The 22,345-nt window shown below is 33.7% G+C and overlaps 1 protein-coding gene and 1 long non-coding RNA gene across 3 annotated transcripts in view; one reads left to right on the top strand and one right to left on the bottom strand.

Moving 5' to 3' along the window:
- Positions 1 to 3,404, bottom strand: part of LOC108972897 — a 31,822-nt gene extending 28,418 nt beyond the window's left edge. Inside the window, exons 1-2 of the long non-coding RNA XR_001993679.1 lie at positions 3,080 to 3,404; positions 2,802 to 2,997 (exon numbers count right to left, since the gene is read on the bottom strand). This is a non-coding gene — a long non-coding RNA (uncharacterized LOC108972897). The remainder of the gene's footprint in view (positions 1 to 2,801; positions 2,998 to 3,079) is intronic.
- The window catches only part of LOC108972895, a 49,652-nt gene extending 28,346 nt beyond the window's left edge, over positions 1 to 21,306 (top strand). Inside the window, exons 1-3 of one of the 2 annotated variants that reach the window (XM_018939785.1) lie at positions 12,878 to 13,293; positions 20,471 to 20,822; positions 20,900 to 21,306. In XM_018939785.1, coding sequence (XP_018795330.1) covers positions 13,244 to 13,293; positions 20,471 to 20,822; positions 20,900 to 21,136 — 639 coding nt within the window. In that variant the 5' untranslated portion in view covers positions 12,878 to 13,243 and the 3' untranslated portion in view covers positions 21,137 to 21,306. Of the gene's footprint in view, positions 1 to 12,877; positions 13,294 to 20,470; positions 20,823 to 20,899 lie in introns of those variants that run through there. The other variant, XM_018939786.1, reaches the window with a different exon arrangement.
- Positions 21,307 to 22,345: the final 1,039 nt, after the last annotated feature.

Here is a 22,345-nt window from a genome sequence, read left to right as displayed (position 1 = left end):
GAAGAAAACAGATTTTTGCTTTTACATTAAAATTTACCTTTAAAAAACTATAAGTACAATAAAGTTTAAGTACTTTCTTTTAATTTTGTGAAACTTTTTTTTTCGATTTATCAATAAAATTCAACTTTTATGAATTTGTACACCATAACGTTTATGTGGTTTAATTGTGTGAGCACAAGTGTACATATATTGCCCTCGACTGGGATTTTTTAGAGCAATAATCGCTTCATGGTTCATTCCGTGCGGCGTCTTAAGTCTAAGCGACAACAAAAAAAATATTGAGCATGAAGTGGTTATTTTTGATTTTATATTGAATTGCACCTCTTTGGTGAATTTTTCTTGACCACTCTTATAAAAAATATTTTTTTTGGTGCCATTTCCTTTTATTTTATACTCCAATGAGTTTTCTCGCTATAAAGACTAACTTTTAATGCTTTATACCACGCATATAATTTCGGTCTAAATATTGGTGACTTCCAGAAAGTAAATTTTCAAGGATATCGACTCCGTAACCTTAATGAGAGCATAACTTTGTGAAACTAATTTTTTTCTATAGTAAAAATTGTTAGACTGCTTGAGTTGAGACATACATACATATTTATGTTAGCTATAGTACTTCAGAACCATCTGAGAGAACGTTCGTTTTTCACAAATTCGGTTACAAATTTATATTTCATAGATTTGGCCAGTCACAGGTCACAAAATTCATTTGACTTTACATTTTAGTTTACTCTAAGTAACTTTAAGAAGTAGATATTACCCTTAGGCACCAATTGAACTTCTTTAGAGGATTTGATGAGCAGATCCAACCGTGACGGTTTAAAAAAATGCGATTTTTGAGAATTAGAAAAAAATACTTTTGCAATTGTTTTAATGGTTTCAAGTACATACATATTGGGTTGTCGAAAAGGTCCTTTCCTATTTTGCCAATAGATGTCGTTGCAGTCGTATATCTCCAATGCCACCAAACACATTGTGTCATGTCATATAGTGTTGGAATGGTGTGATTTTAAGCTTCATTTAACCAAAAAACATTAAATTCGGGGAAGTTGAAAAAAGTTACAGCTGTTCAAAAATGAGTGAAAATAATGAAGAAATTTTGACATTTTAGTATAAAAAAGGAAATAATGCCACGCAAGCCACCAATGAAATTTGTGAAGTTAAGGAACTTAACTTAATGGTTTTGGACCATTTAAAAAAGACTGGCTAAAAAAGAAGCTCGATGTTTGTTTATCACATGAATTATATGTGAAAAAATTAATGGACCGAATTAACATCTGCGATTCTTTACTCAAACGAAATGAAATCGAGTTATTTCTGAAGCGAATGGTTACATGAGAGGAAAAGTGGATGAAATACGAAAAAGATCATGGTACTCAACAAAGTCAAAGAAAGACAAAGTCAGAATTGACGTCTCGAAAGGATATGCTGAGTGTTTGGTTGGGTTGGAAAGAAATTATCCGCTATGAGCTGTTCCAGTGTGGTCGATCGATTGATTCCACATTTTACTTTTAACAACTGATGAGATTGAAGCAAGCAATCGAAAAAAGCGGTAAAAACTGATCAACGATAGAGCTTTATCTTTCATCAGGGCAACAATAGACCACCGACATCTTTGGTGGCTCCGCAAAAACAGTTAGAGCTTGCCTGGGAAGTTTTGATGCATCCACCATACCGTCTTTACCTTACACCATCGGACTGTCATTTGTTTAGGTGAATGCAGAACTATCTCAATGGAGTAAAATTGGCTTCAAGAGAAGCCTGAATAATGTCTCTAGCGGAAAAATGTCAAAAAGTGGTCGACCAAAATGGTACATATTTGGATCAGTAAAGTCCATTATAAATATAAAATTAAATAAGTTAAAGTTTGATTAGAAATACGAAAAGACTTTTTCGGTTACCTTATATTGTCTTTAGAATACACAGAAAAATTTTTTGAAAAATCTGATGACGCTAAAAACGTTATCCACTGCAGCAGTTATTCCGCCTTTTTACGTGGATGATACCAAAAAAAATTCTCTACTAGAAAATAAGATTCGTACAATGACCTATCGTCTGTGGAAAAAAACTATCGACTAAAAGATATTGCCCGTACAATAATATACAACAAGAAAATCAAAAATTTACGAAAATTTAAAAAAGTTGGTTTTATAAAAAATCTTGGTCACTGTGGGCTTCTAATGTTTCAATTTTCGATCAGATCAAAAAACTGATGATGCAGAATTTTAATAGTGCAATTTTGAAAAGTTCAGTTTTGTGAAAAATGCGTTTAAAGTCACACAAAGCCGCTGATAGAACTAAACGGCTACACTTTAGAAAGCTATAACTCAAGAACTGTTTGAGATGTCGATTTTAGTAGAATATTTCACACTACTAAGTTGTGCCCCATAAAGTAATATAGTAATTGCAAGATTTAAAAAACGAAAGTGTCGCAGAATAATATAATATTAAAATGCATATAGCAAATAATGACGTCTTACAAACATAGGTATTTTCTTCCTTTTGCTAAAATAAAAAATTTCATACGAATAACGCAAATATTTACACCGGCTACACACGCCAGTCGCCCACAACAACATTTTGAGGTTAATGGATCCTCTGGTAAAGCGACAATTTCGCGAGCGTACCACATATGTATTTGTGTAGCCGGGCAGTGACAAGCTGTTTACAGTAGCGTTCTTCGAACCAACAAGAAATTGTTTATGAAAGCCTTTCACCTTTCAATGGCGCTTGAAATGCAATTGCACTTGTATTTTTTTTTTATTTTTTTTTTTTTGGCAAGTGAAATTTTAAACACTTACCTCGGTCCGTGTTTTTGTGTACTTTTTAGTGCGCTCCAATGACGTTTGGTCGCCTCGTTATTTGCTATGTGTGTACTTTCAGTAGAATAGTTTGTTTTATTTATGATTTTTTTGTTGCTTGATAATTGAGCTGCCACCTTGCAACACAGCAAATTATGTGCGTGTGTGTATATGTGTTTTTGTGTATTTGCAATATCTAGAATAAACAAATTCATTATTGTTTGCGTACAGTGTAATTAAATACGGTGAATTCTAACAGAATGTGTAATGTAACTTACTTCTGCAGCAGCATGCGCTTGATTGGTTCGTGAAGTGGTTGGCAAATTGGTTAGCAGACTGGTTAGTGAACTGGTTAGCGAACTGGTTATCGAACTGGTTACTGCTGGGCGCTTATGTATATGAATGGATGCCAATTTGCTTGGCTTATCGGTTTTCATTGTACCGATGGTCACAGTGACACCTCATTTCTAAAGTTTTTTGCAGTAACGTTGTTAAACGTCAGTATGTGTTTTCGCCGATCATTGCGACATTTTTTGCAACGTCTGCAAGATATTGCATATGGCAACAATATATATACTTATACATATATTTATATATATGTATAGTCCAGGTTATCAGCTTAATAAATATTTTTTATTTACTTTTTCCCATTGGTTTACATTTCGGTTAGTAACTTTTTACGTTTTTGTTTTGTTGGATACTGTTTTTTGTTTTTCTTTTTTGAGTCAGCGCAAGCTACTCCCATTCTCTCCTATTCGAAAGGAGTGCTGCCCAGTTTTACTTAATTTTTTTTTTTTTTTTTTGTGTTTGTGCTGTTACTATTAAGTTTAACAATTTCATTCGCATTGTTAGCCATTATATTCGCATTTCAGTGGATCGAGCACATTTGTATGGTACGGTTCAATTCTGACACGTTTTTAGTGTTAAATTAGCGCAATTGTTTCAAAAAACTAACGCTCGTATATGTGTGAATGAGTGTACGCAGGGAATAAGTGAAATCATTGCGAAATGTACTGCGATCTTGAGCAGCGATCACTAGAAATCTATAAACAAAAAAATAAGAAGAAAAATAAAATTAATGTTTCGTTAAGCTATTAAGCTGAGCCGTAGTGAAAATCAGTGAATTGAAAGCGTGAGAATTAATATCTGAGAAATAGATTATTCATATACAAGTACATATTTACGTATATACATACATAGTTCAAAGATCAGTGGTTCTGTTTTGGATTTCTGTTTAAATTCTGCTTCTAAAATATATGTTGTATAAAAGTTATTGATTAAACGTTCTCTATGAATCATGAAAATAAACAATTAACTAGTGATGAAAGAGTGCTAATTACCGCTCTCTTCAGCCACATAGCCAAATCATAATTCGGTTCACTAATAAAACGATCAGTGATCTTTAAACCGCAGCAACTTTAGGCATGTTTACACTCAAAGCTACACCAGCAGGTGAACGCGCTGGATATTTTTCTCTTTTTCTTTGTTAAATAATTATTTATTTTTTTACGGGTATTCTGTGAGTAATCGAAAAATCACTTAGAAAAAAATAAAATGCAAAAAATTCTAAAAAAAATTGTTAAACAATTCGTTCAAGTTCATTTACACCGATTTCAATACTAAACAAGTTTATATCTCATCAACATATAGGAATCAGACTTAATATGAACAGTGCTTACCTCAACGTGTGAATAACAACAACAAATACATACATGAATATTAACGTTTATTTAAATAATATTTGCAGCAAATAGCAAGTGCTAAATGCTGTTTATTGCCGGTAAAAATTAATATTAATCAAGTTAGTGATGGGAATGCGGTTTGGGCATAGTGCCTGAAATGGCTGAGTTAAATTTATAGGAGGACTCTAGAACCCCAAGATTTCCGGCTCATTTACTAATTATTGTTTAAATAATAATCATTTAAAAAAATTTAAATTTGGTTGCTTCGAAGTTACAATACCCTTTACAAATAGCAATGATTTCTTAGAGGAACCTAACTCCGATCATTTAGTTTGAGATTACACTATTACCTTGGACAATATTGCATGTCAAGGTTTCCGAAGTCATCTCGTCAAAAGAAAAAGTTTTCTATACAAGAACTTGATATCGATCGTTCAGTTTGTATGGCAGCTATATGATCTAATGGTCCTATAGCGCCAGTTCCGATAAATGTGCAACTTCTTGAAGTGAAAAGGAAGTAAGCAAAATGTCAAATTGGTATCTCTAAAACTAAGGGACTAGTTTGCGTATATACAGACCGGTCGGCGAACGAACGAACGGTCGGTCGGGGACCAGTTATATATATGTACATATGTAACGGGTGTTACAATAAGAGATATCTTTTTCAATAGGTTTTTGGACAGATCACATGTGAGTCGTGACAAGCTGTCATGTTATTTTTGATTAGCATTGCTTGGCATTTCATCATGGAAAGACTTACGTCCGAACGTTTACAAATTGTTCAACTTTCTTATGAAAATTCAAGTTCTGTAAAGAATGTGTTTCGCGCGCTTCGCTTTACTCATGGTCAACATAATAGGGCTACTGAGCGTACTATTAGGAACACCATCATCCACATTGATACCCAGCGTTCATTATTGAATAATATTCAATCGAATACTTGTAGACCATGTCCAGCACGCAGTGAAGAAAATAGACTAGTTGCGAAGAGTGTGCAAGAAGAATATTGGCAGAATCTCGGACTAACGTATGGAACGACTTGGCGCATTTTACGCCGAGATCTTAAATTGAAAGCGTACAAAATACAGCTTGTGCAAGAACTGAAGCAGCCCGACCTTCTCAAAAAACATCGCTTCGCTCTATGGGCTCTTGGAAAGTTTTCAGAAGATCTAACGTGTTCGAGCCAAATTTTGTTCGGCTATGAGGTTTATTTTTGACCAACCGAGATTGCGGAATTCGGGACGAAGAGCAACCTGAAGAGATTCAAGAGCTGCCATTTCCAGAATAAACAACGTTTTGTTGTAATTCTGGGTCGGTGAAATAATCGGTGATCTCTGGGACTTTTGGTGTCAACAAGACCGCGCTACTTGAAACACATCGCACCAATTAGTAGATTCATAGAGGGAACACTTCGGTGAGCAGATAATTTTGGGTCGGTCGATTGGCCACCAAGATCGTGCGATGTCACACAGTTAGACTTTTTCCTGTGGTGATATGTAAAGCCTAAAGTCTATGCGGACAATCCCGCTTCGATTTAGGCCTTGAGTGGAGGTCTTCCTCTTCCTCTGCTTCCCCCGGCGGGTACTGCGTCGAATACTTTCAAAGCTGGAGTGTTTTCGTCCATTCGGACAACATGACCTAGCCAGCGTAGCCGCTGTCTTTTAATTCGCTGAACTATGTCAATGTCGTCATATATCTCATACAGCTCTTCGTTCCATCGAATACGATATTCGCCGTGGCGAATACGCAAAGGACCAGAGACCGGATTAGTGACTTATAGAGTTTGGTTTTTGTTCGTCGAGAGAGGACTTTACTTCGCACCTGTTGGCAAGAGTTATCCTGTGTTGGATTTCCATGCTGATATTGTTGGTGGTGTTTACGCTRGTTCCAAGATAGACGAAATTATCTACGACTTCAAAGTTATGACTGTCAACAGTGACGTGAGAGCCAAGTTGCGAGTGCGACGACTGTTTGTTTGATGACCGGAGATATTTCGTCTTTCTCTCGTGCACTGCCAGACACATTTGCTTTGTTTCCTTGTCCAGTCTGGAGAAAGCAGAACTAACGGCGCGGGTTTTGAGGCCATGATATCAATATTAAATAATACTAATATATTACTATTTATTTACATATATAATTTATGGGGTGCAATGAAATTGGTGCTAGGTTATTTTAACCTGAAAGTATTTTTAAATTCGCAAGTAAGATTTCATATAACAATGCAAATATGATCTTAAAATTTATCTATCTACCAAACTTTCAACCTAATTATTTTTGTAAATAAAATTTCCTTTTGATTCCTGAAAAAGAAGTGCCTGCAACTAATTCTAAAAGAATTCGCCATTACACTGAAAATAATTTCCAGTTTTATAGACATTTTGTGCAACACTTTTTTAGCTTTGAAATTATTGAATTTTATTTGAACAATCAGGCAATACACACAATTCACACGACTTTCTATAAGTGATGTCGCTAATTAACATTAATTAAGTATATTTGTGTTACACAAATACCTGAAGATATACATTTTTATTGCCATGCTTTTTCACACTCGGTGAATCAATGAAGCAATGCTAATTTGTTGAATATTTAAAACGCGTTTAATTAATGTCAAAATTAACTAATTCAAGTGTTAATGTTAATTACTAGCGGTATGTAATTACGACTCCATACATATAGATATATATATATATATATATATATATATATGCATATAGAATGTGAGAAATCAAGCGTGTCGAACTGATATGATAAGGAATTCGACATATCTCATTACAAGTACAATCATGCCATTGCATAAAGACAAGCTATTTTGTAGAAATCGAGTTAATGAGTGATGCTAAAAATAGCATCTTAATGTTCGTACTTGTTCAAAATAATTTCAATGTCTAATGATACTGTTCTATTAGCTTATTTTACACTTCACTATTTCACTAAAAATCGCACTTGTTTATTTTTTTACTCATGTCACTACAATGCCCATTTTACACGGCACCTCGTCTTCACCCAATTCTCACTCAATTTGCGTTGTGATAAGAAAAGAAAAATTTAAAATCAATAAAGTGAAAATATTTATAAAAAGAAATAAGCAAAAAAAATGTTAGTAAATATATGTATGCAGTAAGTAGCATAAATATGTATACAAGTTGATAAAATATACACAAATGTTCGTTTGCAGCAAAACATACAATAATGCGATGCTAATATTAGTCACCTCATTTTTGAATACAAATGTATACATATTTACATATATAAATAGCTTTGCGCAAATCTCTTGTAATTCGCACGCACTCACTATAGCGATAGTGTTAGTTGCTACACCACAAACGATAATCTAGTGACCTTTAGTGTTATCACAAGCCCCGCTCCGCTGACAAACAATAGCAACCAGTGCTAACTAAAACAGCGTTCACACACAGACTCTTTGCCCTCTTATTATCAACAAAATCTCTTTTGGTGTCGCTCATTGCATACTGTGGGCAAAAAATAGTAAGACTTTGTAATTTAATTTTCGCGTGAAACCCCATTCGTTGAAATATTTATTTTTAGGTTGGTATGACTGCAAAATTTCACATCAAAATAATCATTCGTGTTTAGAATACGCTTGCCTTTCTGAAGTACATAAAGTGCATTCTGGTGCCGCAACCTTTAAAATGGAGGAAAACGCATTAGGTGATAATTGTCTGTCCCGTTTTTGATTAGTTCAAAATATTCAAAAAGGGTCGGGAACACGAATAAGGATTAACGAGTTCAGTTTTTTTTTGATTAACGAGATGTTTCCGCCCGGCCAAACTGTCAACAGCGAATACTATTGGAGTATTACTTGAAATTCTACGAGCATCAAGAGCTATTCTGGAAATTGACTTTAAGAACTATTTCGAGAATTGGAAATGCGTTGGCATAAGACCCTCACCTCTAAAACACTGGTCTGTGTGACAATACAGTCAGTATGTGAACGCAGTCTAAGAGCGTAAAGATGGACAAATATTAAAAAAGAAAACAGATAATGTCAATCAATTGAAATGATATTTGGTGGCAATAAAAATACACTTGCATACACACACAAATCTACATACATTGTACGCGTAAACAGCATAATAATAGTATTATAAGAAAAGCGACTATTCGACGAGGGCGCACTCGTGACGAGTACAATTGCACTTTTCTTGGGGCTGACGAGCTAATAAATATATATACATACATATGTACATAAGACTATATACTGTAATTGGTGCATATAAAGTACTAGGGAGTCTCTTAAAGGATCATCACAGTGTGACCCTGGAAAAATCACTGATTTTCGTGATTTTTTTGTTTTTAATGTTGAAATTAATTAATCGGTTCGGGTATTTTTATAAATAAACACATTCATAACGTTTACAAAATGATATTTTTATGTTTATTTATTATTATAAAAATTTAAAAAATATTATTAATCTGTGGGAAAGTCGCTATTGCGCTATGGAGTGTTTTTTTTTTTTTTTKTTAATTTGAAAAATTTGAAGTTATTTAGATCTGTTTTCGACAGTTTTCCATAGAAAAAATAAAAACTTCCATAACGCGATAGAGAATGATGTTAAAAATGTTCTCTCCGAATTGGAAATAGATATCTTCAAAGCTCTGTCTTTAAGAGTGGAAACCGTTTTGAAAAATACCATTTAAAGATTTTAGTCGCTATGTTCCCCACTCTGTCCCTTTCTAGAAGAAAAGCTGTAGCGACCGTAATAACTTGAATTTTGATTTCAAAATTTGAAAGAATGATTATTATTGCGTATTTTCGATTTTTTTAATATTTCACTGAGACAATCTCTTAAGGGAATTAATAGGAAAAACTCATTTTTTTTTAGAAAATTTCAAATGTATACACCTTACAAAAAAATTTTACAGTTTTTGAGTTACATTCATCTAAAATTCAATTTTTAAAATTGACATCATCTCGAAAATAAATAATCCGATAGATTTGAGTTTTTTCTGCTTTTCTTGAAAATAATCCTTCCTTGGGTTTCGATTGAAATATATGAAAAATGAAATATTAATGGCCAAAAACAGGGCGCAAAAGGAGCAAATTTCGACTATCTTTATTAGAGAGTGCCCTTTTTGTTAAATTTCAATTTTTATTAACAATCGCAAGTTATTATGAAGAACTTTGCAGATTTATAATATTTTTTGCTTTCAAGCGCGTTAAAAGTCGCAATCATTGCATAAGTTACGATATATTTTTCAGTAACAAGGGAAATAGTAAATAGCTCGCTAAAAATTAATTTACATTTTTTTATATTTTTTTTTATATTCACTAAATATGCATGTATAAATATATATCCTCTAAATCTTAAAACATTTCATAAAGTACTTTTCCATAAAAAAATCTCAAAAATCACCTTTTTTAGGACACGACAGTGCATATTAGGACTAGCCCCACCTGTATTGCCCGTGATGCCATGGGCGGATGATCTATTGTAATTTTGGACAAAAAAATTGCTTTTACGCGCTACAAATTTATGCCAAACAATATTCTATCTCAATTTTATTTTCTATTGTTCTATATTTTGTTCCAATTCTATATTCTGTTCCAATTTATATTCATGGCGTCACGTTCTCTTATCTAACATTAAATATGTTAAAATGAGAAGGTTGATCGACAAAAATAGACACGTTTTTGGAACACGCGTTTAGCCGCGTTTTTACTGAATTAATTATCATAACACATGGAAAATGTTTATTTCATTAATGTAAATATTATTAATGAGAGAATTGATTCAGATTGTTGATTAAATATAATTTTGATTGCGAATTTCCACTGTTGCCATATTAACACTATATTTGGACCACATTAATGTCTGCTTATCAAACACATCCATGCATACATACATATTCTGATTCTGTGCACGTGAGCTGCGAGCTGCGAGCAAGCCCCCAACAGCACGGCCAATCAGTGAGAAACTAGTGGTAACCATCACTAGTTATTCAACAGATTAACGGCACTGCAGTTTGGTGACCCAAAACGGAAACCTTGGAGACCCTATAAAGTGTGCATATAAAGGTTCAGCGTGACAAACTGAGTCGATTTAGACATGATTGTATATTCGCCTTCTCCTCCCTTCGTTCTTAAGATATCGATCTGTAATTTTGCACACGTCTCTTTCTCCACGAAGTTGTTCTTTTATCGGAACCGCTATACAAACTGACCAATCACAATCAAGTTCTAATAAAGAACAACACACAGTAGAAAAAATCTACACTGAGTCAGAAATAGCAAACAACTATTATATCGCAAACGTTTTGTAATTCCGAATTCAAATTCGAAAAAAATTCTGCGATTTTTTTAAGTGAGTTATACTTTCAATGGTCATTGCAGAAACTAATATTGGCCGTATCGACAAATTTGTGACAGGCTGAAAGTACTTTATCGATCTGTAAGGGTCTTAAGGTCCAATATTTAGAGGTTTTTAGGTACCACAACGGACCCTTGTGCTAAGCTGTCCAAGTGAGATCCTTTTAACCTAACCAGACCTATACTCTCAATAGCAGAGATTAAACAATAACATTTTCTTTACCGTTATAATTTACCGCTTATTTTTAGCACTACTTCTATTGACAGCATATTCTTGATCTCTTTATTATCATTATGTTATTCTTTCACATAATCTACTGACCCTCAGGGTTACCTCACTGTCATGAGTTCACTAGTTACTTTTAAGCTGTCAGCTCGCTGGAATAACGGCACTAATTATTACCAGCCATACAAGCGAGGTGTAATTACTTGATTGCGCTTTTTTATTGCTACAGCTTCGCTATCACCAACAACACTTTGCTAAACTAGTTTACCAGCTGCTGACAGCTCACGTGAATTCTTCACACATACATATACACAAGCACTTAAACGGTAAATAGTGACTTTATACAAGCACTTGCTCTTACTAACTGATAAGCGTCTTTTATAAGCTAATAAATAATTTCGATAAAACAAGTGATCTACAGCTTAATGTTAAGATATTATGGTAACATTTATAATATACCCAAACATAATATACGTCATAAAGTTTGTAACACCCTGAAAATAGATATGAAATAGATATGAAATAGATATATATATATATATATTTAAATATATATTAATGATCATTTTTCTATTTATATACTCTTACTAGTCCCTCAGTTTTAGAGATATCGATATAAATTTTACGCACATCTTTTTCTCTCCAAGATGCTGTTTATTTGTCGGAATCGCCTATATCATAGTGGTTCGATATAGCTGCCTTATAAATTGTTTGATAAAAATCAAGTCCTTGTATGGAAAACTTTTTTATATGAGAGGATATCTTTACAAAATTTGGCATATGATATTCTCCAAGGTCACCTTACAAAAATCTTCTGCAGGTCGGACTACTATAGTATTATATAGCTGACATACTAACTGAACGTTCAATATCGAGTTCATGTATGAAAAACTTTTTTTTATAAGAAGATATCTTTACAAAATATGACATAGATTAGTCACCCAATCCACCTTACAATATGCGAACATCTTGTGCAGATCCCACTACTATAGCATATAGCTGCCACTAATTGACCGTTCAATATCGAGTTCTTGTATAGAAAACTTTTTAATATGAGAAGATATCTTCAGGAAATTTGGCATAAATTGTTCTTCAAGGTCACCTCAAAATATGCGAACATATGCAGATCGGACAACTATAGCAAATAGCTGTCATACTAACTGCCCGTTCAATATCAAGTTCTTCTATGGAAAAATTTTTTTATATGCGAAGATATCTTTGCAAAATTTGATAAAGTTCTTTTTATACGCTTTTATGGTGTAAAAAAATGTACAGGTATTATAGCTTCGGTGCAGCCGAAGTACTGTTTTTCCCTATTATTCTTATTATTATTATTTTTTTTTGTTGTCATAAAATCTAAGCAAATTTTGCGCATTCCAGATTTGAAAAACTTATCTCATATGCTATTTAATTAATGATAAGCGTTCACACATTGAGTAAGCGTTTTTTCTACTATTATTCTCAATGCGTGCGTGCCGGGCGTATGATTAACATTTTGCGCTGAACGTTGATCTAGCCTGCTTTGTGAAATGTACTAAAATCCACCCTTATAGCGGCTCAGCTCAGTTGGCGAAGAGAGCTGTCGTTGAGCAGTTCAGTAAACGCGAAAAACACGTTAATCGACTTTTATCAGTTAAATGTGAAATTTGCATGTTAAAAAATATAAAAAGTTTAAGTGATTGTTAAGCAACAAATAATTATTAAAACCAATAAGAAAAATTGAAAACAAAGTGATAGTAAAATATTGAAAAATCCTAAGGATTAATAAAAAAAAGAATAATAAAAATTTGCAGTATGTTGAAAAAAAGCTAAAAAGTTATAAATGAAAATGAAATGCAAAATATGTTTGCTCAAATATAAATATAAAATTGTGTTAAGCACTTAAGGAAAACTAAAACATATCAAATTTATTTACTGAAAAGGTCCCTTAAACAATTTTATTAAAAAAAAAAACGTAACAATATAAGACTAAAGAAAATCTGAATGTCAAATTAAAGTCAGCTCTCTGATAAAAGCAAAAACAATAACTCATCTGCATACTACATTGCACAGCTAGAAAGGAAATAATGCATATTTATGACAAAAACAAAACAAACGTAACTAAATGATCAAAATCAAATAATATCGATATATAGTTTAACAAACATTTACAAAGCTCACGTCGAAACCACAGCAGCAACCGCAAACAAAGGCACGCTTCGAGATGCGTATTAGTTTGCCCGCCGATTTGCTGAGCACAGCATTTGAGGCAAGGTATGACAATAGATTTTATAAGAAAACATAACACAAGTCGTGAGTGTAGAAAAAATTTAATTTCACAATTTTATTAAAAAAGTAAGCTATTAGAGATAGTTTCAACAAATCTTGAAATTATTTGCTGGGTTTAATATTAAATTTTATTTAAATAAAAGTTATACTGTATTAAAAACAATAACACCTGACAAACTTTTACTTTAACTTTTGACCTTGTAAAATCACCATTTTTTATTATTTGGAACATCTCTTTTCGATTTAAGCAATTCATAATTTATATTTTATTATACTGAGAGAAGAATTAGATATGAGTTCAGGATTTTCAATTCTTTCAAGTTAAGGTGAATGCTTTTATGATTGAGAACTCACACGATTTATGTACATATTCGACGATAAAAGACTCACAGCCAGGCGATAACATTGTTTGGCATTTTTTGTAGGCGGTTTATTAGTTAAAATGTACGTGTTATCTTTAAACAACTCAATTAAGTATATCAAGTTGTGAAGTTTAACACTTTATTTAGTATACATAACCTCAATTTAGTTTAAGCAATTAGTTTTTAATAAACAAACATTTTCACTGTGGTAAGGGAGACATTTTATAATTTTCCTAATACTTAACGGACTAAGAGATAATAACATCTTATCAAAATTGACCCGGACTGATATATATTATATATATTATTCACACATATATATATATTGGGTAGTCGAAAATGTTATTTCGAATTTCTAATCAAAATTTAACTTACTCATATATGTATATAAAGGGCGATCCATTTCGAGGTTCTCTACTTTATTAAAGAAAAAACACAGAAACATCAAAACAAAAGAGGAATGTTTATTATCATTCGAACAAGCATTATTTAGTATTTACTTTTTGATGATTATCTCTTTAAAATGTTGGCTGCGGCTACGACTCAGTTGGTCCATAGGTTGAGTTCAATTTTCGATGACTCGTTCGAGCCTTTCGACTGGTAACTGGTGATTGACAGGGGTAAAATGCGCCAAGTCTTTCCATACGTCAGTCCGAGTTGTTGTGAACAGCGCCGATTTGACTCTCCACGTAATAAAGTTGAACGATTTGTAAAAGTTGCTCAGGCGTAAGTCTTGCTATGATGAAGTGCCAAACAATGTAGAACAAAAAGCATCATGACAGCTCGAAACGACTCATGTGGGATCCGTCAAAATAAGGCTTTTCAGAATAGTACCTCTACTTGGTTCACACGTATATAACGTGTATATACATACTATCGCTATCAAAATAAGCTACCGAGCCAATGCAAGCATACCATGTCATTGTTTAAGCCAATTTTCTATACACTTGTTATACCTAGGCTGGTATGGCTTTTAATTTCATCAGGGAATTTGTATTATTATATTAACTACACTCATGGCCACGCAAACCACCACTGTATGTTGTTGTTTTGCAAAAGATTCCAGTATTTTGGTTCTAGAATTTAACCACTTCATATCCAAAACATTAACCAAAATGTATTGCTTGTGGATCAAAGCGATCTTGAGATCCTTTTGCTGTCTACAAAATGATGTTCAAGCACTGTATTTTCGCTGACTTTACTCAATATTTTAACTCCCCTGCAAAAACATTTTCATTTTTTGATTGGGAACACAAAATTTCGAGCAAACTCGGCGTTTTTCATGTGTTTGTTTGCCAGCACAGTTTCAATTGACCAGTCCGGTTCATATTTGATCTTATGGTACATATTATATATTGAGTTATTTGTTTTTATTTTTTGGAAATCCAGTTATAACCACACAAAAATAACAATTTTATATTATCTTCTAAGGAATGAAGCATAAGCATTCAATAACAATAATTTGGTTTACTGGGTTATCATATACAAAGCGCTCATGCACTCACTTACACCACTGCAATATACAAAACAAAAGAAAAAACAGCATTGTATATTATATCTACATATTTATCTTTATTATCATTTGATACAAAAATTTCAAATGAAATTATTTTCAAATGTTTTCGAAAACAAGGTGAAATGTGAAAAATGCAAATACAAGACCTTCGTTGACATAACAAGTCATTGTGCATGTATACTACAAATATGTGCAACTGCATCAATATATGTTTGTATGTATACCCCCACAAACATATATAAATACATATATGCATGCAAATATTGACTGTGTAGACTTGATTATTGTTTATCTGATTATTTTCTCAAAATAACAATTACCACGCAAATTGCGAAAAAATGCATCTCACGAGCGCATTATCTTACACCTAAGCACATAAACAGATATATGTGTGTGTGTATGTTCACGCGAATGTCTCACTTTTATATATTCGAATCGAACAATTGACTTAAATACCTGTTAATTGCAATTAAAGCAAAGGTGAATGACTTGAATTTACATTCAATTGAATTGAATTCAATTAGAGCGCTTTTATAAATTTTTTTCGTGTTGTTGTTGGTATATTTAGTTAAGTGCTCGATAGTCATTTGAGTACACAACTATTACACGCCCCACTCCGAAGCTAACGTTGTAAAAGAAGCTAATGCTTCTTGTAGTTTCTATATGGCTAACCCAAAAGGTAGCCGAAAAAACTAGCCAAAAGAGCTACCCTAAATGGCTACTTAGGCTGATCAAACTGACAAAAAAAATCTTTTCACAAATTCCATAAGAATCTTCAAAATGTTGTGCTTTTGAGCCAATACAAGCATTCGAATGTTACATGCAATTTGCCACTGACTTTTAATATTTTCAATGGACTCACGACGTGTTCCTCGAAACAGATTTCTCAATTTCAAAAACAAACGAAAAAAACGTTAACTTTGGCTGCACCGAAGCTAATATACCATTCGCAGGTGCATTTCTTTTAGTAACTATGTGTTCAGTTTGTATGGAAGCTATATGCTATAGTAACCCAATCTGAACAATTTCTTCGGAGATTACATTTCTGTCTTAGAGAATAATCTATACCAAATTTCGTGAATATATCTTGTCAACTGCAAATGTTTTCCATACCAGCATTTGATTCCGCTCATTCATTTTGTATGGCAGCTATATGCTACAGTGAGCCGATATGTACAATTTTTTCCGATATTACGTTATTTCTATGAACAATAATTCATACAAAATTTCGTGAAGGTATATGGTGAAATATGATTGTTTTCCAGACAAGAACTTTATTCCGATCGTTCAGTTTGTAGGCAACTTTATGTTATAGTGGTGCGATAGCGGCAGTTCCGACAAATGAGCAGCTTCTTGAAGAGAAAATGACGTTTGCAAAATTTCAAAGCGATATCTTAAAAACTGAGGGACTAGTTCGTATATATACAGACAGACAGGCGGACATGGCTAAATCGATTCAGCTCCATCATTTATATAATATATACACTTTACAGGGTCTTCGACGCTTCCTTCTGCGTGTTACACACTTCGTGACAAACTTAATATACCCTGAACAGGGTATAAAAATTCAGAGTGTCAAACCTGGCGAATACTATAAATAAGCGATTGCGTTCCTGCTTGACCAAATATTTCGTCGCAATGTGGGGCATATAGGTCTTTTGGTACAAGTACAGCTTTGACACGCATCCTACCCAAAACATCAACCAAAATGTGTCGAGTCGATCAATAAGACTTGTTAACATTCTTTGTGATCTCTATGATTTTCAAGCACTTTTTCTGTTATTTTACGATGACATCGTCAGAGGTCGCTGGACGACTCGTAAGAGCTAAGTTCTCTATAACTCAATGGCCTTTACTGAGATCTTTCTAACACTCAAATACTGGAGTTTGTGATAAAGTAGACCCCCCAAAACACGTCTGCAACATTTGAACAATCCCATCGGCGTGATTGCATTAGAAACATAAAATTTCAAACAAACTTTTTGTTCGCAAAGTTTAAAAGCGACAGTCCGAATCAAATTCGATCGGATGGCATGTGAATCCACTTAAGAGGCTATACCAGTGTGACGCATGAAAAATTAGGCGATTTTCGTGAATTTTTTTAAAATAAAGTACTAGATTGAATGTTTCGACGTTCTATGGTCGTAATTAAATATATGTTTAGCTATATTAAAAAAATTTTTTTTTTTACAAAAATATTGAAAAATAACAGAGTTATGTGCTGTCTGCGGAAGTGCTGAAAAAAAGTGCCTCAACTGCTGGCATGATTCCGGTCGAATGAGTAGCTGAAACAAAAAAATTCAAAATGTTTATTAAACTTAAATATATTTGCTATACATTGAATTACAATCTTGGAAAAATATCAAAAATTAAGAAAAAGGCGTTATTTTGAAAAAAAAAATCGTTTTTTTTTACAAAAAAAACGGTTGTTTTTTATAATGCCAAATTGACAATTTTCAACCAATCAAAAAGATCGTAGTCCACTGTATAGCAAATGTATTCAACTATATCCAGTTTTAATTTGGTGTCGATCGGTCAATTTCTCGTTGAGTTATGATGTCAGCAATTTTGCAAAATGTCGTTTCGAGAAAAACGCGTTTAAAGTTTCACTTATATGTATATGTTTGCACCTCTGAGCGGTCGCTGCTTAGAACGCTGCCATTCAAACACTATGCAAGATACGACCTTGCCGATTTCACAGGATATTTCTGAATATATAAACTATCGAAAAAGCAAAAAAAATTTTTTTTTAAAGTGTCACACTGGTATAGCCCCTTAATGAACTTAATTCAAGCTAAAATCACTTGAAATGCGCCATATAAGGATAAATGACTCTCAATATAAGTATATAAGTAGGTATAACTCTCTTCCTATCTAAAACCAAACCAACCACTAAACTTATGTAATAAAATATGAGATAAAAAAATTGCATTATATCATATAAAAAAACTATAACGACGCAATAGCCAAACAACTAAGGTGCTAGAAAGATTAACAAATTTTACAATGCCACGTGTGCGGCACTAGAGATGCATTACTTAAGGTTTCTATTGTAATATCTACAAGTGTTTCACTCACAAAATAAACATTTATTGAGAACAATATTTTGCCAACTTATTTCCAGCACTTATTTGCAATATTTTGTAACAAGTTTTTAATTGCACTACCGTAAGAAAACAATAACATAGGTGTCGAGAAGAATACAAATAAAGCTAATAAAGGAAGGAAATGACACTGTGGCGTATAAGTAACCTCAAATATGCACCCTAGATAAGGTTGGACAAATAAAGACTTAGCAATATTAACGGCACATATGAGTTGGCTTCTGCCGTAAACAAATAAGCTTATTGTTGTTTAGCAAATAAAACTGAAATGCTTCAAAAAAAACAACACTCAAGTGCCAAGTCATTTGAAAAATGTACAAAGATACACAGATAAACAGAAAAACACTGCACTAACCACTACAATAGGCACGAGTTGTAAGTACTCGGAATGGAAAATAATCATAGTATTAATTTAAGGCGAAAAGTGTCAATAAAACGTGCAATTTACAGTGGGAAAATACGTACAAGTTGGTTGTTTTTGCAAAATATTATATAAAACTCAATGATGTTAGAAGTATATAATTATTTACCGTTACTAAATATAAAGGTGAGCCGTAGTCGAAGAACCTCGTCAAAGCAGGTCGAAAGTCAAGGTTATGTTGATAGTTTTTTGCGATTATTGAGGTGACGTGCAATCCGAATTCCTTCCGACCGGCTAAACTGTCAACAAGGAATACTATTTGAGTGCAACCGCAAACATCGTATTCGCCTGATTTAGTTCCGCTTTGAGTAAACTGAAGACATTAAAAGTGAATCGCTACCCGCATTGAATTATATACCGGAAATCAGGAGCAGCACAATGGTCCAATTTAGGCTCAGATCTGTGGAACATTAGTTATGACGGAATACTACAACTTGAAATGCCAGGCGAATCATATTTAATTGGCTACGCGAACGACATAAAAGCAGTAATCACAGCTCTTCACAAAGAGGAAGTCCGAAGAAAGCTGAATCAGTTCATTATTCAGACGCAAACATAGATTGACTCACATAAACTCCAGTTCGCTACAGAAAACACAAAGCTACCACTGCTGACGACAAAGTACATTCCTCTCGTAATAAGCATGCAAATGACACAACAAGCTATGCATTACCTAGAGTTCTGACTAAAGCCCTGATTAAACTTCTGGCAGCGACATTCACCTTTTATCTTATCAGACTAATGGCCAATATTTGGGTGCCCACACAAAATAATAGAAAGCGCTTAATGTCAACAACCACCAAACGGAGCATAGATTTGGGCAGATATGTTAAATATGGAAAACCTGCGTAAGGAATTGGCCAGAGTGCAGCGCACCGCAATGCTTCCATTGACCTTCTAGCAAATGAAAGAAGAAACCTGTGGACTTATGGACAAATCGCAAATTTAGAGAAGTCACTTCTACATAACATATCTACTATCCTCTCTAGAAGAACCATCATGTCTATATAACGACGATAAACACAAATTCTTTAAATGTGTGCGATGGCAACGGGCACGCACCGCCGTGGAAGACCTGCTTGGCCCAATTAATGTGGACAATTTGATTGGTGTCATGTTGGAGAACAAGAAAAACTGGAGGATTATCCAAAAATACGCAGCAAATTAGCTACGCCGAAAAAAGCGGGGCACAGGTGCGAAGATGTAAATACCCCAATGGAAAAACTGGAACGCCACTCTGAGTTAATGCAAACGTTGTTCCAGTATGGACGACGGTGTCTTAGAAGGGGGTTTTTAGTAACCTGCAAATGGCACATACCATTGTTGTGATGACAGCTTTGAAGATGCGGAAGACAACCACAAACAAAAAAAATTCAGATAATCTAAAACAATCCCACTAAACGCTTCAAACTGTTTTTTTATTTCGTCTACCTATTTTTTCGTGATAGCAGATTTCCACATAAATTTTAAGGTTATGTAGAAAAGATATTAAAAAATAGTGGGGATTCTAGATCACATATTGTAAACACATGACGTGGTTATGAACATTATTATTTGTTCTCGAAGATGCAAGAAAAAGAACTTAGTGTTGATACTTTAGAGAAGATGAATCAACATTGTTTGGATTGCTTTCTTTCTGAGTTCTTGTAGAATGAGCTTTTATAAAATTTAAATTCCTATTTTTCATATTCCTAAATTAAAACTATATTTTAAATATTATTATGATAACTAAATATATTTTACTTTTCATTATTTGCAGAATGGCTTTGCACGCACACAGCATCAACACGGTGCGCTCGACCACCAGCTTGAGCAACATGATCAACAGCAACAACAACGATCTGGCAAATGGCAACAACGATCGACGTCATATTGTTGACATACTGGTTGGTGTTGTTGCAGTGCCGGTGCTAATACTTTTCGCACTGCAATTGGAAAAGAATTTGCAAAACATGACCAACAGTCCGTGGTTGGTATTTGTGCTGGGCGTGGGTCTACTGATGGTAATAATGATCATTATCGGTTATGTCACACATCGCTTGAGCGTCTGCTGTTGGACGGGACCGATCGATGAATTGGGCAATCGCACGGATGGACGCGGCATGCCACATGTGAGTAACAGTTGGAAATTTTTTTTAAAGAAAATAAACTTTACTCTCTTTCTGTCTCTCTCTCTCTCTCTCTTCAGATCAACACACAAAATGATATATTGCGCATCTTGGATAGCCTGCCGCCCAGTTATGATACGGTGGTGAAGCATGAAATTCCGCCACCGCCCTACGATTGTGTCATTGTCAATATGGAGCAAAGCAAGGAGCAGCAAGCCCAACAGACTGTAAACACCGTAGCTACTACAAGCAATTCTGCCCCAGAGGCTGGTGCCAAAACGACAACAGCAACTAACGCGACTGTGCTACATATTTAAGTAGAGTTGGCAGTTCTCCGAGTTTTTTGAAAAATAAAGCGCTCTTGCAGAACGGCTAGCAATTAGCTTTATGGAGAGAGAAATCAAAGAGATCGGCACCTTTGCAGCAAAATTGAAAGAAGAAAACAATACAAAAGTAGTAAATAAATTTAATAGAAGGGGGTCCATCACCAGAAACATAACGTGTACTGCCAGCATGTTTTTATTAAATTTTTTAAATTTCCAATTGAGCACTTCTACAATTCTTAATGAAACGCTTTCCATTACCGTTCATTTGCGCAAAATGCAGGCTTTACAGAGGATTCACAAACACACACAAGCTTTTCGGGCTGCTTGGCAATCTTCTTTTAACTCGTATTAAACTATGGTCTTTTGAATTCAATATTTTTTCATCGCACAGATTTTGAAGAATCTGCAACTGATGCGTATTTAAACTGTACTTCGGACTTTAAACTTAGTTGAGCTATGCAATATGAAATATTGCAATAACTTGTAATCAAATACCTATTTACAGTATAATAAATATAAGGTTATAGTTTTTTTTTTATACAAACTAAACTGGTTTTCAAAGAAAACAGACAGTTTATATTTTTCATAAAATTTTGTCTGAAAATTTTTAATTTACCACTTGAAAATATTTTAAAATTTATATTAACAGAAAAAAACATTAGGCTAAGTTCATTGCACTTCATTGTAAATATCCCTCAACAGCATCTAGTCGGAAGTACTACTTATTTATCTTTAAACCATTGGTAATAAATAATTTTAAGCAACGAAAACCAGCATTTAAAATGTTATGTAAGTATAAGCTAATTTGTAAAACGATAAAAGTATGATGAGAAATATATAGTAAGTGAAGAAAATAAAATAAAGCAATCGAAAATATTAATAAATTAAATATCAACAAGTAAGGAAGGGTAAGTTCGGGTGTCACCGAACATTTTATACTCTCGCATGATAAAGTGATAATCGAGATTTCAGGCGTCGTCGTGAACCGATTTCACCCATATTTGGTACATGTCATCAGGGTGTTAAGAAAATATTATATACCGAATTTCATTGAAATCGGTCGAGTACTTCCTGAGATATGGTTTTTGGTCCATAAGTGGGCGACGCCGCGCCCATTTTCAATTTTTAAAAAAAGCCTGAATGCAGCTTCCTTCTGACATTTCTTCCGTAAAATTTAGTGTTTCTGACGTTTTTTGTTAG

Source organism: Bactrocera latifrons, unplaced genomic scaffold, assembly GCF_001853355.1.
Source record: "Bactrocera latifrons isolate USDA-ARS-PBARC rearing strain unplaced genomic scaffold, ASM185335v1 scaffold_437, whole genome shotgun sequence".
In the NCBI taxonomy this organism is placed as follows: domain Eukaryota; kingdom Metazoa; phylum Arthropoda; class Insecta; order Diptera; family Tephritidae; genus Bactrocera; species Bactrocera latifrons.
The sequence above is the reverse complement of the archived record's forward strand: the minus strand, read 5'-3'. Positions and strand labels throughout refer to the sequence as shown.